The sequence below is a fragment of the Drosophila melanogaster genome, chromosome 2L (genome assembly GCF_000001215.4).
Source record: "Drosophila melanogaster chromosome 2L".
NCBI lineage: Eukaryota > Metazoa > Arthropoda > Insecta > Diptera > Drosophilidae > Drosophila > Drosophila melanogaster.
The window spans coordinates 614,683-632,227 of NT_033779.5; the positions used below are offsets into that span (position 1 = coordinate 614,683).

The following is a 17,545-nucleotide window of genomic DNA, read 5'->3' on the forward strand; positions in this document are numbered from 1 at the left end:
ACTCGAAATGTTAAGAACAATATTAATACTTCATTTCTTTTCCGATGTAATCACAAGTACTCCGCTATCTTGCAGTTTAGTGTAAAGCTGAGTAGAAAAGCCAATTTTCCCCCGCGAATCGCATTTGGCAAATCAAAGTCAAATATGTTTTATTAAAAATATTTTAATGCCATTAAGCATTAAACATCAGCCAAGTGTATTAACCCCTGATGGGATCGAGCTTGATCGCGAGGGTTTCAGTGGGGGGACCACACCGAAATGGCTTGCTCATGACCAGCGGCGAGGTCAGAAAGCCTCTTCCCGGGGCCAAAAAGCCCGGGGTTTCTGCCTCTTCGTCGTTTCGCATTTCGCGCGAATGGTTTTTTCTTTTGCCTTTGCCTTTGGATCGGGGTCAATTTTGGGTGCGTTATCGACGGGGAATAAAGGAATCGAAAGTGGGGATTCGAGGGGTGAAGAATTCGCTCCAAGAACGTAGAAGCCTACACAAAGCAAAACATTTCAAATAATAAGGGGAAAAATGTATTTTGGCATAAAATGAAGTACTTACATATATTGTAGTTTCATTTTTCGAATGTAATTATTTTCGTTTTAAGATGTACGCTTTCATACGATTGCTTGAAATGGTAATGTAATGTCTGGCACTTTTTTCGGTGTAGTGAAAATTGGTTGCAAGTGTTGCATGTTTGGCGGCCCACTCGATCGATGATGACCACCTGCAATTTTTGTTCCCCACAGTGTGCCAGACGATTTCTAACTAATTTCAGTCGGTTCCCCTTCTCAGGAGAATGTGTGTGCGTTTCACAGAGCTAAGAGTAACGAATAGAATATAAATGGTCTGGAATTAGCAGAGTCTTGAAGATCACGGGATTCGTGCCTCACGGTACCTTCTCTAATGCAAATCTCAGCATCTAAATCGGAGCCGTAACAAGAGGTTGGGAAAAAAAGGAGACCAGGGGAAAGCAGAGTGCATTCAAGAGACAAGAAAAAATGTCTGCAATGCTTAAATAAATAAAAAGAAGAAATTGTAGAATCACGACCGAGAAGCTGAGGCAACTGAAGAAGCAGCTAAAGTGTACAGAGGGCGAAAAGTCCACTGAGAATGGCAGTATAAATATTTCGAATAATTACGAAGAAAACTAGGATAGTTTTAAGTAAAGAAAGTAAGTACAACTTTTCACATCTTTACTGATGTTATCGAGCAAACCATTAGTTTCTAATTTCGGAACACGACATTATTATGGAGTGAAACAACTATGGCATGGAATTTTGGTTTTTAAAAATATAGAAATAAATGAGCAATTAAAAGATTTTATGATTGATTCTTGATTTATATGCGCAGCAATAATTTCAATCGCCATTTTTCTGTCTGTTCTAAGGCATCCAGTTCGTTCCTAGCTGCAGTTGGTATGATTTCAATGGCCGTGATTTCATTATGAGGTTATGCAAACAAACCACCCAACAGTCGCCGCTGATGAGGATTTTCCCTGGATGTTCTCTATTTTTTCCCTCTAGTTTTCCTCTCCCTTGCTGATGAATGAAAATTGTTGCTCATAATGTGCCGTTAGTAGATGCTGGCTAACTATCTGCGGCATTCGTAAGTGGTCCAGTGCTCGAACAGTGGCCAAAACCAACTGCCCAACCTCTTGTTCCTGTCTACTCTGCTTTTTTATAGCCGAATTTTCACAGAGGCGACGACGACAACAGCTCGGTGTTGATCTTATCGCTGCGTTTAGCATTTAATACCAAATTTGTTTTATGCAAATGAACCACAGCATCAACACCGCAGTACTGTAAAATGAACACTTGGTGACAAACGGCAATAGCCAACGGCAAGCAAAAAGTTGTCAAAGAGTTTCAAAGTTCGTACAGAGAAAACGATAAAAAAATTAATTAAAATCAGTTGTGTTATCGAAAAATTCCAAGTGATCAAAGTAAAAATTATAACAATAATTCTGAGGCTTGATAATCTGTTCTAAAAGATTGATTTCTTAGATGACCCAAAACTATTATTTTTGAAAAGGGATAAATCATATTAATATATACCATTTAACAAAATCAGTTGGTGTCAAAAATAATACTGCTTGAGTTGCTATTTATCCTTGAATATTTTTCTCTGTGCAGCATTAGATCTGAGATTCTTTGGTGGTGCATTTTTTAATTGATGCTTAACCTTGAGGGCGGAGAATCGCGGGGCAATCGGTCGGAGATTTCGTTTCCCCCAGTGCTGTGCCTCCAAGTCTTCAGATCAGCAGCTGGCGATAAGAAATCCGATTTGGATTCGGAGCTGCAGCACCGAGGCTGGTTGCCAAAAAAAAAAAACTCGGATTTAATAAATCTTTTTATGAATTCAATTTATTTTTTTCGATTTTTCAAATGCGGCGATTAGCGGATGATTGCAACGGAGGAAAGGGGGTTGTTGCGTGTTTCATATTTAATCAATTTTGGGTGCTGCTGCAGTTGCAACTTGCAACCGCTGTTTTGTTGCATTTGCGGCGCAGTCACACGCTCGGCTTATCTGATTAGGCTTCAATTTCTCAATTTACCAATTGATGTGGATCAGCGCGGCGGCGCGGGGCGGTTCCCGGTCGCGTAATTTGTTGTTAACATTGAACTTTTCATGTTGCCACACAAATTCGATAGTTGCAATTGCCTGCAGTTGAAAATTACAAAAAATTACAAACTTTAAGATAATAAACTTTGTAATACATTTAATATAATTCAATATATTTAGACCATATAAAATGTATACAGCTATTTCAAGTTATTTTGGCTTTTCCTCTAATTATCTGAAGTTAGTGATGCCCAGATCGTGTCTTCGAGAGGCGGAAATCGGACAGGGTTGGTGCTACCTTGGCTCATGACTTTTCCGCGAATTTCCTTGGTGGCAACGACAACACCTCTCAAGCCGGGAGGCTCCTTCCTTGAGCCCGGTGCGCTCTTTCCGAGGTCGTGATTCAAATGCCAAAACGGCTGTTCTGCAGTCAAGGCCAAGAAACAAAGGGCCGGGCCCAGAGATCCAGTAGCTCACCTCACAATGGGTCTGCAGCGAGAGCGGGGGCCATAAATTAATCAAGCTCCGCATGGGCTGCCTTTTTTTTTGGCCATTCGCTTGTCGTCGTTTGCATTTCACAATTGTCAGGCAGGCATCCCAAACGATTTCGATGCGACGATCCAGATCCTGATCCTGATCCTGAGCCTGACTCATTTCCCAGGCAAAACTGGCGTACTCTTGCTTTTGCCCTGACTGAGATTCGTCCACTGACAGGCTTCGCTTTATTGCGCCCTCTTCCGCGCAGATTCTTCTTCCTCTTTGTTCGGCTGCAATTGACAGGCTCCTCTGACATTGTCGGGCTTCTGAAGATTTGTCCGCCGCCCGGCCAAAGATAATTTATGTCGATCCCCAGCTCTTTGCATACCCAATATTCAACTGGATCCCATTCTACTGCCCCTTAGGTCTTTGGTAATCGCTGGCGCACTTATTTTACTTTTACTTTTCCGCGCATTTCATTTGAGGCTTCCTCAGTGGCTCGTTGGGACGCGCTGACTTGGATTGGCCAGGAGGTGGTTCCGTAATGCTCGGGTTTCTGTGTCTTCCCGACTCCGGCTACTGGTACTTGTCTTTTGCGGCGGAAGCCGCTGTGCCACAGTGTTCGTCTATCAATGGTTTTAACTATATTAAATCTTCGGAAATATTGACTTTTCACGATACGGGTAACCAAGTGGGTTAACTTTATCGTGATTCGAGATGAAAAAGGATTTTGCAAAATATGGAAGATTTGTTACGGAAAGTACGAATTTCTGACCACTGTCATTTTTTTTTTTTTTGGCGGCGACTACTGTGTCTGCCTTTGTGTTCCTCCTGCTGCCTTCTCCCCACCCAAACTTCCTCCTATTGTGGAACGCCTTGTGGAACCCCTGTCCCTGTCCCTACTGTCCGGGAAGATTGCTCCCTTTCATTTTTGTTCTTTTGTGAAGAATAACTCTTTTGTCCTGTCAGTCGGCTTGCAAGCGAACTTGGCTCGCTTTCGGTTTCGGTTAGTCCCCTTTGAGTCCCCGCCCGTGTCTCTCCCTCCTTTATTCTGTTTTGCATACATAAATTTATCTGTGTGCCAAGTGCAACGATCCACTCGCGATTCTCGAATCGCAATCCCATTGCCATTGCCATTGCCACAGCCATTGCCACAGCCAGTTGTTGCACGTTGCAAGTAGTTGCTGCTGCATCTGTCGCTGTTAGGGTTAATGTCAATTGCCTTGCCAGTGCCATAAATTCGTGGCCAGGGAGAAGCAAATGAAGCTGGAGGAAGCTTCTGGCGGCCCTTGTGCGATCCTCGGACCAAAGTCGATCCACCTTCGATTTAATTAGCCGCATCATCAGCGCACAGATTGCTCTCGGCTTTGGTTTGGCTTACTTTCTAAGCCGAAAACGCCAAGTGTTGACCAAATAATCATTGCTGACAATCACGAAAATCCGCCAGCAACTGGCGACAGCAAATGGCAACCCACAACACCAACTGGCAACCGGCAATAGCAACTGCAACCTGAAACAGCAACAACATTTCAATATCGTGAGCTGGGGGACAAAAAAAAAAAAAACATTTTATACAAATCCAACTGGAAAAGTAACAAAATGCCAATTAATTGCCAAATAGAATGTTTATCTATAAAATCGAGACAACAACAACGGCTGCGTAAAGGAGTAACAGCGACAAAAACAAAAACTGTTAACTATTAGTAAAAGTTAAGCATTTGTGACCGTAACACATTTGCCAATTGCATTTGTTGCTACGGTGCTGTTGATTATTTGAGGAAGAAAAGACAACTAAGTAAGCTGCACTCGGAAAAAGAACCTCGCATTGCAAGATTGCAATTTAAATAGTTTATAGTCAGTTAGTTAGTATTTTGTGATTTTAAGGCGAATTTTCTAGCAGTGCCAAGAGCAAAACATTTCACTGGTTTTAAGCACAATGTTGCTGGTGCTTTCAATGGTCGCTGGCGGTGGTTGCCAGTGCCTGGTTGCAAGTTGCAAGTTGTTAGTTGGGTCAGGCAGACGCTGGCAATGGTGACGATCTAAACGAGCAGCGTGCATCGCCAGGCGGCATCTTAGATGGTCTCACACAGATACTCAAGCACCAACACAGTCGCGGGGCAGGGCACACAAGTGCAAATTACTGGCTCTCATACATATGCAAAACATTATCCGGAGAAAAGTCGTGTCGCCGATGTCGATGTTGCCTACACTGTGAAAAACGAAATTCTCAATTGGAAATTATATTGTATTTGTAGTGCTAAGATGACATTGCAAAAATGACTTACAAAGTCCAGTTTTTAATCAAAATTTTCTACAGTGCATCGATTCTGCAGTTGCCATTGTTGTTCTTTTGTTTTGCGGCTCAAAAGAGTGGGCTAGAGGGGGATGAGAGAGAGAGAGAGAGAGAGTGGCGCGATTTAACTGCAACTTAAATTTTAAATGCCACTTTAATAGCATCATTTGCACGCGGCCAGCTTGTTAACCCGATCGGCAGATCTTCAGTAGACGGACTTATCACGGGGGTAGGGTGCCATCTGCAACTCGTGATCGAAAGTCAGCAAGTAGCGAAAAAGTCATTACTTTTTTACATTTGAATATTATACGTACTAGCGGTTTTATTTACACTCATTATTAATACTTCAGGGGACATTTCGCAATGAAATCCATAATACAATAAATCGTTTCGATTGTCCCATCAAATGCTAAGGGCAATCTCCTTACACTACACAGCTTGGCAAATGAAAAAGTTTCTGTCACTGCACTGGTATGTGTAATAGTCTCCGGCGTATAAATAAGCACAATTTGCTGTAGAACTCTTTTTGGGCTCTCCGTGTCGCCACTTGAGATACGAAACTTCTTTTCCGGTGGCCAGGGATATGTATTGGTCCTTATCGACCAGATTGCTAATGTCCAGCCAAAACCATCTGGCTTCAAGCTGCTTGCGGATTAAGTACAGCTCATCCTCGTCTTGGGGCGTCGCCAGGTGGCCGCCCATCCTACGGCATTTGTCAGCGGCATCGAACCAATTCTGCCTGACATGCCGCTCGATGTAGAAATACCTCGAACCCAACTTCTGGAATTCCGGATGTGGTTTCCCAGTTGACATGACCTTTGTGTTTTTGAGCGAGCATTGCAGGGAATTTATTGCCTTCTGCAAGGCTGCGTCCAGATACTCCAATTTGCTATGTAGATCCAAATAATTTAGCAAAGCCTTCGATTGGTTTGGAATCACTGATTTCATTGGCTGAAGTTTATTTTCTGTGTGCCCCACGAGACCTTCTATTTCGCCGAGCAATTCCTTATGTGGGTTTTTCACAATAAATTTCAGCAGTGGATCAAACTCGACCAGGCTGAATTCTCCGCGTTTTTCAAGTCGTTCGCTCAGGGAAACTTTGGGGCAGTTATTTTCCTGGGCACCCTGCGGATCTAACAGGACGATTAGGTACAAGAAATAAGTATCGTATTTGAACATATTGAGTGACAATCACCACCGAATGCGAATGCTTCAATCTTACTGATTCTATTAGATATTTTAAGAAGCGGGGCATTAAAGCGTAACTATTGCTATTAAAAAATTGTTCGCATTACATATACAAATATATATAATACAATTAACCTAGATTTTATGGTAATTTGTGCTCCAACAACTTGTAGTTAATATTCCATAACATACTTAAATCTTTCATCTAATAAATACATAACTGGCGAAAAAGAATGCAGGTAGGAGCACTGCAGAGTTGCTTCTGACCAATTCACCTACAATCGATCAAACGATAGTCGGGAAAGCGGCGGATAAACCGCTCATCGTACGGTATTGGAGCATGTGGCATCGTTCTGAGAACCGACTGCCATTCCGCTCCCTCATCTTTTTTTTCTTAGCTCCGCTGAGCAGCTGCAGAAGCAACAAAAACATTAGAATTGCTAAAAGATACTCAAAATCACCAGCGGACAACAAGCTGAAATGTTAAAACGATCACGTTTTCCTGCAGCAGCAACAACATTAGTGTGGAAATCCTTGCGCTGGAGAAAAGCTAGGAAAAATCTCAGCTGCCGTTGACATTCCAGGCCTCCCCCTTCAATCCTCAGCCCCCCCCCCACGTCGTTGTTTTTTTTTTTTTTTTTTTACCAAAGGAGCCTCGCGCATGCTAATTTCCTTGGCTGGGAAGGCCCAACGGTTTTTTTTCGACTTATAGACGGGGCCCTCGGTGGCTAACTGTAAAAGGCAACGCAAGTCAAGTGAGCGATGGAGCATGAAAGTCCGAACAGAATGTGTGTGGTTTTGATACCCTATAGAATAACAACGGGTACCCATTTTTTAGTATTTTATCATAATTTTTCATACTAAACAATTCATTTTATTATTGATGTGTCACAACTATATAACCCAACCCATCGATTCTAAAAGCAAATAAACTATTCCTTTTAAATTTAAAAACGGCGAGTATAACCGTTCAACCGTTTTTGTTATATGAGATATACATGTACATATAGCCCCTCAGCTCTCCTTAGACTTTAAACCCAGGACAATTGTCATTCGAATCAAATGATTTCGCGGCGTGTTTTTTCGCTTTATTTGTTTCATTTGCTACTATTTTCGTCTCTGTTTCGCTGAATGTCCCCGGAGTTAATGGATGGTGGAGAAAGGGGATTCGAGGGGATATCGCAGGGTTCCGAAATGCAAATGAATGCCGATAATTCAAACGATAAGTTTGTCTTTTGTCTTGTTTGCAGCTACCGTTTGTTGTTTTTCCTTGGGTTTTTCTTTGTTTTTTCGCTTTTTGTACTTCTGTTAGACTCGGTGTTGTTGCTGCAGCTACCGCCTAGAGCCAACAACCATTAAGAAAACCGAAGGAAGGACAGCGGGTCGGGCGGACAGAGCCAGGACCATGATCACGATTTTCAAGTTTCGACATTTGATTGAGTTTTTTGAACTAACGAATTTTTTCTTTATTTCTTTTTTCCTTTAGTTTGCTGGTGCTGTTAGTCTTATTCAAAAAAGGCTTGATCTTGGTGTGGTGTGTGTGTCGTCGTGAGTCTGTGGGCGTCTTGTAGCTCGCATCCATATCTTGGATATTGCTCCTAAAGAGCGTTAATTTGACACACAGTAACCCAGATTAGCGATCGGCGATGACGCGAAACGAATGTCTCTATGCCAGGGGTGCTCAAAACTTATGGAAATCATATATAAAACTACCAAGTTTTTGCACTCGGTTTGTGTTTTTTTTAAGTTCGAGTATAATTTTGAAGTTTATATGATATTGATATAAAGAGAAAAAACAATTGTATTGGTTTAAACTTATGCTTAAGGCAGCATAAGATCTAACAGTCATACTCTTAGTTTTAATCTAGAAGAACCAATAAATTAGGCCAGTTCCCAAATCGAGCTTCCAGCCCTGATTAGAACGGGATTTGAACTTCGCTTGGGCCAAAACGCGCAACGAAAGGAAACGGAACACAAATGTTAACTCCGCGTGTTGATAAAAATATGACAAGTTGGCTGTCATTAGTCACACAATTAACATATACAAATACCGTCGAAGGGAAGGGAATGAGTGGGGCATCCTCCGACCCGATCTTCCAGCGGTGGTCACGTAGAGGAGAGGAGACACGCTGACTTCAGCAAATTGTCAATTACTCATGCGATGAGCGAAAGGAGCATCGTCATGGGCAGGGGTGTTCGGGGTATTCTCGGGGTATTCAGAGGATCCAGGTGGGGAATCGCAGAGGAGAAGGACCAGACTGTCCAGTTGCCGAACCTGAATCCCAGGCAACATCTACCGCTGCCGCTGGACCGCCTGTCGTCGCCGACTGCCTTTTAAAGCATCATTAGCAGAGATAATTAGCGCCGTGCAAACGACAGCCAAGAGATTACCTCGAAAAAGCGACTCACAGGCAGAAAAAAGTATTTCTGCATTGTTATTACTATTCAAGATCGTCGTTTCTTGGTAGTGATGTAAATTCAATAAAAAAAAAATGGCTCTGATTCGGTACTTAAATATATTTAACTAAGATTGGAGAACCATGTTGAAGTACAGCATAATCATTCTTTTCTTACACCAAAATGATGTTCAATATTATACAAATCATAATCATTTGTTCTCTGTGCAAAACCAGAGACACAACCTAACCCCTTCGGCTCCTCAGCAACAATTTTTGGCTAATAAATTCAAAATGTTAAACCTTTTTTTTCGGCGATTTTATTTTTGCTTCGCTTTGGCAACTTCGTGAGAGATTTTCGTAGCAAACGAAGCAACAGGTTGCTAAGAAACGGGGTTTTTTTTTGTGGGGTTGAGGGGTCTGGAAGCCACTGCTTCTAGTTCCATTCAACTTCAGCCTAATGCGTAAATTTAGTGAATGGTCAATAAGTGGAGACGAAAGAGGAAAACCCCGATGTTGGTGATGTGGCCATCGCAGTGGCAATGTGTTGCTGTGGTGCAGTTGCTGCTGCAACTGAGTGACATGTTAATTAGTCGCTTACATGACAGCAGTTTGCTGCCAAGGCATTGCCAAAATGCTAATTTCCACATTGGGCAACCGCTGAGACGCGGAAAAGCTCGGAAAATGGAAAAGGAGCCGGGCTCGCGGAGTTGTGCAATTTATAATTGAGCAATTTGCCAGCGACTGATTTATTTGTGGATCTCCAAATGGGATTAAAACGGCTTGTGTCTCTCCAATGCAATATGAATCGCTGGGAAAACAAGATCAAATGTACTAACAACACCACGTCTGCAAAGCAGCTGGTATGAGGTTAATAAATCTTAAAAAATGCATAAAACTGTTAACCTACCTCACAATTTTGTTTTGTACAAAATCGGTTAGTGCCTATTACCATTTTAAGGAGTGTGACGAATTTGTCGTACGATACTCTTAAAAAAAAAATAAATCGAGATTTAGTTCTTAAGTAGCATTTATTCCCTCAAGTTATAGCACTGAATGTTCCAGCACGCAAACTTTTTTCTGCACGTCTTCATGGCCTGTGGGCTCTATGGAATCCGTGCAAAGGATGTGTGTCCTCGAATGTCAACGGATAAGGAAGTGTGTCTCGTAGAACTGGCGCCAGTACTTAAGTATATTTCCAACAACCATAAGAGCCACTGGAACTCTGCTAACGAAGTCCAAGTGAATGAAACCAGGAAACAACTGGCTAAGATTGAAGGTCAGGAGAAGGAAACAAACGACAAAATAAAAGTAATTCACGACAATGTGGATAACGAATTTAATGCTCTAAGTGCGAAGATTAAGAATGTGAAAAATATCCAACGTCACTTAGCAAGTCTGGAGTTACAATTGCAAGAAACGAAAAAAGCCCTAAATCTATCCGTGGAAGCGAAAAAAGTGATGCCGAAAACCGAAATCCCATCCCAATTTCAGAAGATTGGCTGGAGGCATTTTTTCATCGAGAAGAAACACAAAGTGGATTGGTTTAAAGCGACAAGCATGTGCCATAAAATGGGTGCTCATCTGTTGACAATCCAGAGCGAAGACGAATTGGATGCTATCCGTACGGAACTTAAGGACATCAATGACGGAAGTCACGACTTCTGGCTGGACATCAATGACATTGCTAAGTGGGGCGAATTCATTTCTTTAGCAACGGGAATGAATCCACCCTTTTTGAAATGGCATAAACATAGGCCTCAGGTGCAAATTCATCAGCGCTGTGTTCACTTACGTGGAGGAGAAATGATGGATGGAAAGTGCAGCGAACAGTTTCTTTTTATTTGCCAGCTTGCAGTAAATTAAAAGATTTTACAATGTACAAAATTATTGCAGATTTCTTAAAAGCGAAATGATCTCTTACTATTATAAGATGTGTAGTAAATACTTAAATTTTTCTACATAAAATACGATCGTTCCGGTGTGTTACCTGTGTACGAGGTGTGCAAAATTTGTTGATGAGAAAAAGAAAAATTATAAATAATTTTGGAATCAGTTCGTTATACTCACTCAACATGTTCGAATGCGCGACCTATTTCTTGTTCGTGTTCTTTTCCTACGGTTCTTGCAACGTGTTTGCTGAAAACGATATTCTTCAGGATCCCCTAATTTCATCGTACGACAGACTTAAAAAACTTGGTGAAATGTGTCTTATCGACATATTACCAATCCTTGAGAACATTTCAGAGCAGCAAAAGGAAGGGTACACTGCCAATTTCCGAATTTTCAACGAAACGCAGGGAATTCTAGACAGGATAGAAGGACACCAAGAAGTCAATGATAAGCAATTGAAAGCATTAAAGGTTAAAATGGAAGGCCATTTCATGGACCTGCATGCGAAGATGGAGATAAAGGTCAAAAAATTATCTTTAGAGAAATCCTTACGGAAGGCACTGAATGCTCTCCAATGTTCACTGGATACCAGAAATGTTTCGTCAAAGGTATCACTCCATCCAGAATTTGAGAAAGTAGGTTCACGGTTCTTTTACATCGAGAGGCACGTTAAGCAAAATTGGTTTGATGCAATGACAAAATGTCGCGAGATGGGCGGTCACTTGGCGTCGCCACAAAACGAGGAGGAATTGCACCTTATCAGTCAAAAACTTGATACCGAGTCGTATTGGCTCGATTTATCCGATCTAACCGATCACGGCCAATACATTTCGTTGGTTTCCGGGAGCAAAGCTCCATTTTTGAAATGGAACAAAGGCCAGCCAAACAGGGAAAATGCGCAATGCGTTCGTGTAAAAGGCGGACTATATCAGACTTTTCAATGTGACCACCGAGTTTTGTTCATTTGCCAAGCCAACCAGAATCGAAAAAAAGAAGATGAAATAAACAAGAATCAAGGGAAACCACGAATAATGGAAAAGGAAAGAAGTAAAGAAGAGGAAAAAAGAAAAGAAGAGGAAAGAAGAAGAGAAGAGGAAAGAAAAAGAGAAGAGGAAAGAAAAAGAGAAGAGGAAAGAAAAAGAGAAGAGGAAAGAAAAAGAGAAGAGGAAAGAAAAAGAGAAGAGGAAAGAAGAAAGGAAGAGGAAAGAAAAAAAGAAGAGGAAAGAGAAAGAGAAGAGGAAAGAAAGAGAGAACATAATAGGAAAAAAGAAGAGGAAAGAAAAAGAGAAGAGAAAAGAAGAAAAGAAGAGGAAAAACGAAAGGAAGAGGAAAGAAGAAAGGAAGAGGAAAGGAAAGAAGAGGAAAGAAGAAAGGAAGAGGAAAGGAAAGAGGAGGAAAGAAGAAAGGAAGAGGAAAGAAGAAAAGAGAAAAGAAGAAGAGATGAGAAGAGAAGAAGAGAAGAGGAAAAGAGAAAGGAAGAGGAAAGGAAAGAAGAAGAAAGAAGAGAGGAAGCGGAAAGGAAAGAAGAGGAAAGGAAAGCAGAGGAAAGAAGAAAGAAAGAGGAAAGAAGAAGAGAAGAGAAAAGAAGAAGGGAAGAGAAAAGAAGAAGGGAAGAAGAGGAAAGAAGGAAAGAAGAGGAAAGAAGAGAAGAGGAGGAAAAAAGAAAAGAAGAGGAAAGAAGGAAAGATGAGGAAAGAAGAAGAGAAGAGGAAAAAAGAAAGGAAGAAGAAAGAAGAGAAAAGGAAAGAAGAAGAGAAGAGGGAAAAAGAAAGGAAGAAGAAAGAAGAGAAAAGGAAAGAAGAAGAGAAGAGGAAAAAAGAAAGGAAGAAGAAAGAAGAGAAAAGGAAAGAAGAGACGAGGAACGAAGAAGAGAAGAGGAAAGAAGAAGAGAAGAGGAAAGAAGAAGAGAAGAGGAAAGAAGAAGAGAAGAGGAAAGAAGAAGAGAGGAGGAAAGAAGAAGAGAAGAGGAAAGAAAAAGAGAAGAGGAAAGAAGAAGAGAAGAGGAAAGAAGAAGAGAAGAGGAAAGAAGAAGAGAAGAGGAAAGAAGAAGAGAAGAGGAAAAAAGAAAGGAAGAGGAACGAAGAAAAGAAGAGGAGAGAAAAAGAGAAGAGGAAAAAAGAAAAGAAGAGGAGAGAAAAAGAGAAGAGGAAAGAAGAAGAGAAGAGGAAAAAAGAAAGGAAGAGGAACGAAGAAAAGAAGAGGAGAGAAAAAGAGAAGAGGAAAAAAGAAAAGAAGAGAAGAGAAAAAGAGAAGAGGAAAAAAGAAAAAAAGAGGAGAGAAAAAGAGAAGAGGAAAAAAGAAAAGAAGATGAGAGAAAAAGAGAAGAGGAAAAAAGAAAAGAAGAGGAAAAAAGAAAGGAGGAGGAAAGAAAAGAAGAGGAAAGAAAGAAGAAAGAGACAGAGGAAAAGGAAAAGAATATGCAGGAAAAGTGTTGGGTTACTAAAAAAGGCACAAATAAATGTAAAACATGTTCGACAAACGAGAAGGGTAAAAAAAAGTGTGAAGTATGTTGGATACGTAAAGACGGGGAGAAAAAATGTAAAAAATCTAAGAAAAAGAAAAAACCAAGCTATGACGATAATACTTCTTACAATTACAAAAGTTATGGAACAGAACTTAAATGGAGTTTGGGTTGGTATTATTTGTATTGGTGGTATGAATAAGGATATCCTATAACAAGTTTATTATTATTTATATATAAACGGCCAAAGTAGAATATGACAATTTTTATAATTTCTTTATGGTCTTTCGAATAATTGTATTAGTATAAAATGTGCAATGCGAAATGTTTCAATTAGAAATTAAACAAAATTACGTAATTTCGTATAAGTAATAAAAAACTCAATAAGTGTATTTGTTGTGCATACATCTTCTATTATTATTTTGTATTTCCTGTGTGCGAAGCCTTCCAGCTGCACCGCCCACACAGATAGTGGAATAACTGGGTAATCAAGGAACGCAGATACATCATCAACATTGCGACTATTTTCGTCGGGACTCATCTAATGTTAATGTTAATGTCTGTTGGCGGCACCGCAATTAAAAAGCACGCTCTGTTTGTTTATGCTGTTGTTTTTTGCATTGTGGCTGCGGCAGATGAAACATTCAAATCAACGACGTCAACAACAAGGCAGCCGCACAGTATTCGTTCCTAGCTCAAACCTATAGGCCTCATCTTTGAGTCTTCTGCCTGCAGTCGCCAGTCCTTCTCGATTCGCTTCTAACAATCTACAAACGCGCACGAATGCGAATAACTAGAGGAACCGGGAACCCGAAGCCCCGGAAGAAGGGGCGGAAGAATTCTGTGAAGACTGAGGATCGACGAAAAAGAGCAGAGCGACTATCTAATGTCGGGATCTGTGTAGCGTAAGTGATGTCGATGTCGCCACCTACATCTTGAATAGAGACAAGAGACAACGACAACCAGAACTATGGCGATGCACTGAGAAGAATTATATCAAAATTATTACGATTTTTAAGACAAGTACTAATATAAATACTACGAAAATATTGATTTGTATACATAATCCGTAAAAATGTAGTAAATTTGGCTATAATGTTTATGCAACATTGGAATTTTGTCTATATGTTTTTGTTTATATGTTTTGATTCATTTTCCGTAGTAACTCTGTGGAGCCAGCTTTCTTTGTCATCTGAAGTAGTTTGATGCTGTCTTTACGCACACAATAGCGCGTATAACAGCGCAAAATCTTCCTGTTCTTCGAGGAATAGAAACTGTTCTTTTACACAGATCGTCGGCTGAAATTGAGTTTTCTCCTGGAACGTGTACTCCCTTTTCTTTTTACTAAGCTTGGCGGAGGGCGTTGATTGGCATGGCAAAGTAAATTGCATTGAATGCTAATTTCTATGGCAAAATCAAAGCGCCATTTGTGGGTCAAAGGGGGGCCGACAATGGCGCTCCATTAATAACTGACAGGACAGGACAGGAACTCAAAACTGCGGCTCAAACAACGCTCAAAGCTCAAAAGTCACCGACAGGCAACGGCAACAGAAGACTGAAGACTGTAGACTGTAGACTGGAGGCAGTGGAGGAGTGGGCGCATTAGTTGGCTTTGTTTTGGGGCAAACCCTTTTCGCCTGGCTAGAGGCTACAACAATAAATAATAAAATGTTGACACGACAACGTCATAACCTTTGAACGTGAAAATACCTACAGAAGAGACTTAGCCGGCTGCGTGGGTTGAATACTTTATCTCGTCTCTTCTTTGCAAATGCATTCAATTAACTGCCTTTTCTAGCCAGCGCTGCGTTTAGACCTTCACACCGACCAAGTTCAGTTATGGCCAACTTTTTGACATAGCTCTATTCGCATCTTTTCCACACAGTAGCGAAGCCCAGGACGAGTTAATTGTGTGACTGTATCTATTTTATAAATCAGTTTGATATGATAAGAAACACAATTGAAATAAAATACTTTAGTAGTGCTTAGACATCCTTAAATGTATATTCTAAGATTGAAAATCAAACTTTGGATCTGCATACCGGAGCAATCGTAAAACAATGGCTTAGATGTCGCTGCAGGTGGCAGTTTGGAGCCTTCAATTCAAGTTGGCAACATGCAAGTTGGCAGTTGCCAATTGGCAATCGGGCACACTGGTCGCCAAAGCCAAGCGGCAATTTAGCAATTTTATTTAGCAAGTGAGCATGTTGCTGGCTCATTATAGGCAGTCAAATATCGCGGCTGCTGGCTTATGTTTTTGGCGTAGCCTAATCGCAAACGAAATCGAAAAGCCAACAACCAAAATGCACTCGGTGGCTAAGGGGACAGACCTAAGTACACGGAAAGAAACCAGTACATGAAATAAAGGTGTATAAATACTGCCATTGATGATGGGGGGAAGTACTGCTTCAATGGCTCCAAAATGTATAAAATTGAAACAGGAATACGATCGTGCGTTCTTTAAGGACGAAGATGGATGCTATATAAAAAGCCCAGCATATTTAGAGACCTTTTTTTTTTGTGTGTACCATGTAGTATGTGGCTGGATGCTAGAGGTTCTCTCCGCGGTTTTTCTCTCGGCTTTGCGGCGGCCTCACTTCAAATCAAATTAAAACGGCTGCCTGTCTATTCGACTGACTTTGATTTTCATTTCGATTTGCTGACAATTTTCGGCCGTCGAGCTAGGTTTTTGTGTGTCTTAATTGGTTGGTCCGATAAGATGTGTGTTCATGTTGATGTGGCTGGCATTTGGTAGTGGTTTCACTTCTAGATGCAGATACTGGCAATTAGCTGCGAGGTGCGGGCGAAGTTTCAACCTAATGAATACTGCGAGTCTGAGACACGCTAAAAATGTCCGAGTGTCCGATCCCAGTTCTCGATCCCCGTTTCTCCACCATCGCACCCGTTCTATCTCTTTGCATAATTCTCTCATTAGTCAGCCGTAGCCGGGCCGTTGTTTTCGAAAGTCGAAGTTCAAGTTTTTGGGTTGCAACCAGCAGCAGCAGCACCAGCAGCCACATGCAACAGGAGGCAGCAACAGCAGGAGCACAGCTCCAATGCAACACCCTCGTCGTGAGTGGACCTCGGTCTCGCCAAATACGGGCGAAATAAATCAACGGGCCGAGCACTAAACGATTCTGCCCCAGGGCAAATATGAAACATAAGCCAAATTAAGCAGCCCGCTGCCGCTCACAAATCGATCAGAGCAAGCTTTTCATTTTGCCCCTTACTGCAGTATTTGCTTCCAGCTAAGATACCTATGCAGATTTTTCGCCAGCTATTAGAACAATCTACCATGTGTGTGGGCATGTGGAAATGTGTCAACGCTCCAAATAAAAGACGAGAAAAAAAAGTAAAATTGAAACCAAAAGTGAGCCTGGAGCCAGATCTTTAACTGGAACTCGCCTGCAGGCGACAAAATATTCGCCTTTTGTTATGTAAATTGTTTGTTTCTGTTACACCCAGTAATTTTTAACACCAAAATCGAAAATAATATTCTGCATTTGTGCACGAAAGGGCTTAAGTTTAGCTTCATCTTCAAGTACTCAATATGTTTAGTCGCACCTATGATTTCGAAGTTCGTCGCGGGAAAACTCTTATTTGCATACCCGACTTCTTATTCACATTGGCTTGCAATATTTTCCATGCGAATGCAAATTTTTGGTTGCCTCAAATATTTTGGCATTTGCGCATTAATATTGCCTGCCCCGCGAGATTCTCCTCCCAATTTCAGTGGCCCAGTCTGAGGTTGGTCGTCCAACCGGTTGCCGATCGCCTCATAATTCTGAATGCAGTTTGTCGTGGGGCCTGAGAGTTGTAGGTTATTGGTTATGCGGTTACTCGGTTGCTGTTTTGCCTAATACGTGACTATCATGTCATAATAGCGAGTTATTAGAATTTAATGCGGTCACAAAGCGTTGTGAACCTAGGCTGAGAGTTAAAGAGCTCCAGTCTGTTCCATTTTAAACTGGGTCGACGGCGTACCGATTTTCCAGACATTAATGCAATTCAGAGTTTGCCAGGATGATTGCGTAAAGGTGCGAAAACATCCATTTGCGCTTTGGGGTAATCGAAGCGATTGTCGCTTTTAAAGTCCCATTGGCTTAACCGTCCGTTGGCCAATGGGCGTTTTTTTGGCTTTCGCCAACTATCAGCCTCCAGCTGATTGGCAAAGACGGTTCCAATAATTTCCCATGGCAGCCATGGATAGTTCCTCTTTGATCTCCGCCTGCGATTAGCTCTAACTATGGACATCATTCGCCTGGCGATTAAGCCCACCAAGTTGG

At 41.4% G+C, this 17,545-nt stretch overlaps 3 protein-coding genes and 3 long non-coding RNA genes across 6 annotated transcripts; 4 read left to right on the top strand and 2 right to left on the bottom strand.

Annotated features, from left to right (window-relative positions):
- Positions 1-5,615: 5,615 nt before the first annotated feature.
- On the bottom strand, positions 5,616-6,519 carry lectin-21Cb. The gene has a single exon (NM_134695.3). It carries the CDS (start codon positions 6,498-6,500, stop codon positions 5,751-5,753), a length of 750 nt encoding a protein of 249 aa, NP_608539.2. The 5' UTR covers positions 6,501-6,519; the 3' UTR covers positions 5,616-5,750.
- A 1,905-nt stretch (positions 6,520-8,424) lies between these two features.
- lncRNA:CR44797 (long non-coding RNA:CR44797) lies at positions 8,425-8,983 on the top strand. The gene has a single exon (NR_124004.1). It is a non-coding gene; the product is annotated as a long non-coding RNA:CR44797 (long non-coding RNA).
- Positions 8,984-9,217: 234 nt separating this feature from the next.
- lncRNA:CR44798 (long non-coding RNA:CR44798) lies at positions 9,218-9,641 on the bottom strand. The gene has a single exon (NR_124005.1). It is a non-coding gene; the product is annotated as a long non-coding RNA:CR44798 (long non-coding RNA).
- Positions 9,642-9,934: 293 nt separating this feature from the next.
- lectin-21Ca lies at positions 9,935-10,874 on the top strand. The gene has a single exon (NM_144385.3). It carries the CDS (start codon positions 9,962-9,964, stop codon positions 10,769-10,771), a length of 810 nt encoding a protein of 269 aa, NP_652642.2. The 5' UTR covers positions 9,935-9,961; the 3' UTR covers positions 10,772-10,874.
- Positions 10,875-10,969: 95 nt separating this feature from the next.
- Positions 10,970-13,518, top strand: CG2839 (uncharacterized protein). Its single transcript, NM_134696.3, has one exon. The coding sequence runs from the start codon at positions 10,981-10,983 to the stop codon at positions 13,459-13,461; it is 2,481 nt and encodes an 826-aa protein (NP_608540.1). The 5' UTR covers positions 10,970-10,980; the 3' UTR covers positions 13,462-13,518.
- A 528-nt stretch (positions 13,519-14,046) lies between these two features.
- On the top strand, positions 14,047-14,370 carry lncRNA:CR45369 (long non-coding RNA:CR45369). Its single transcript, NR_124006.1, has one exon. It is a non-coding gene; the product is annotated as a long non-coding RNA:CR45369 (long non-coding RNA).
- Positions 14,371-17,545: the final 3,175 nt, after the last annotated feature.

What these genes read in the sequence shown, in the direction of transcription:
- lectin-21Cb (NM_134695.3), bottom strand. Translation starts at nt 6,500, where the DNA reads ATGTTCAAATACGATACTTATTTCTTGTACCTAATCGTCCTGTTAGAT.
- lectin-21Ca (NM_144385.3), top strand. Translation starts at nt 9,962, where the DNA reads ATGTTCCAGCACGCAAACTTTTTTCTGCACGTCTTCATGGCCTGTGGG.
- CG2839 (NM_134696.3), top strand. Translation starts at nt 10,981, where the DNA reads ATGTTCGAATGCGCGACCTATTTCTTGTTCGTGTTCTTTTCCTACGGT.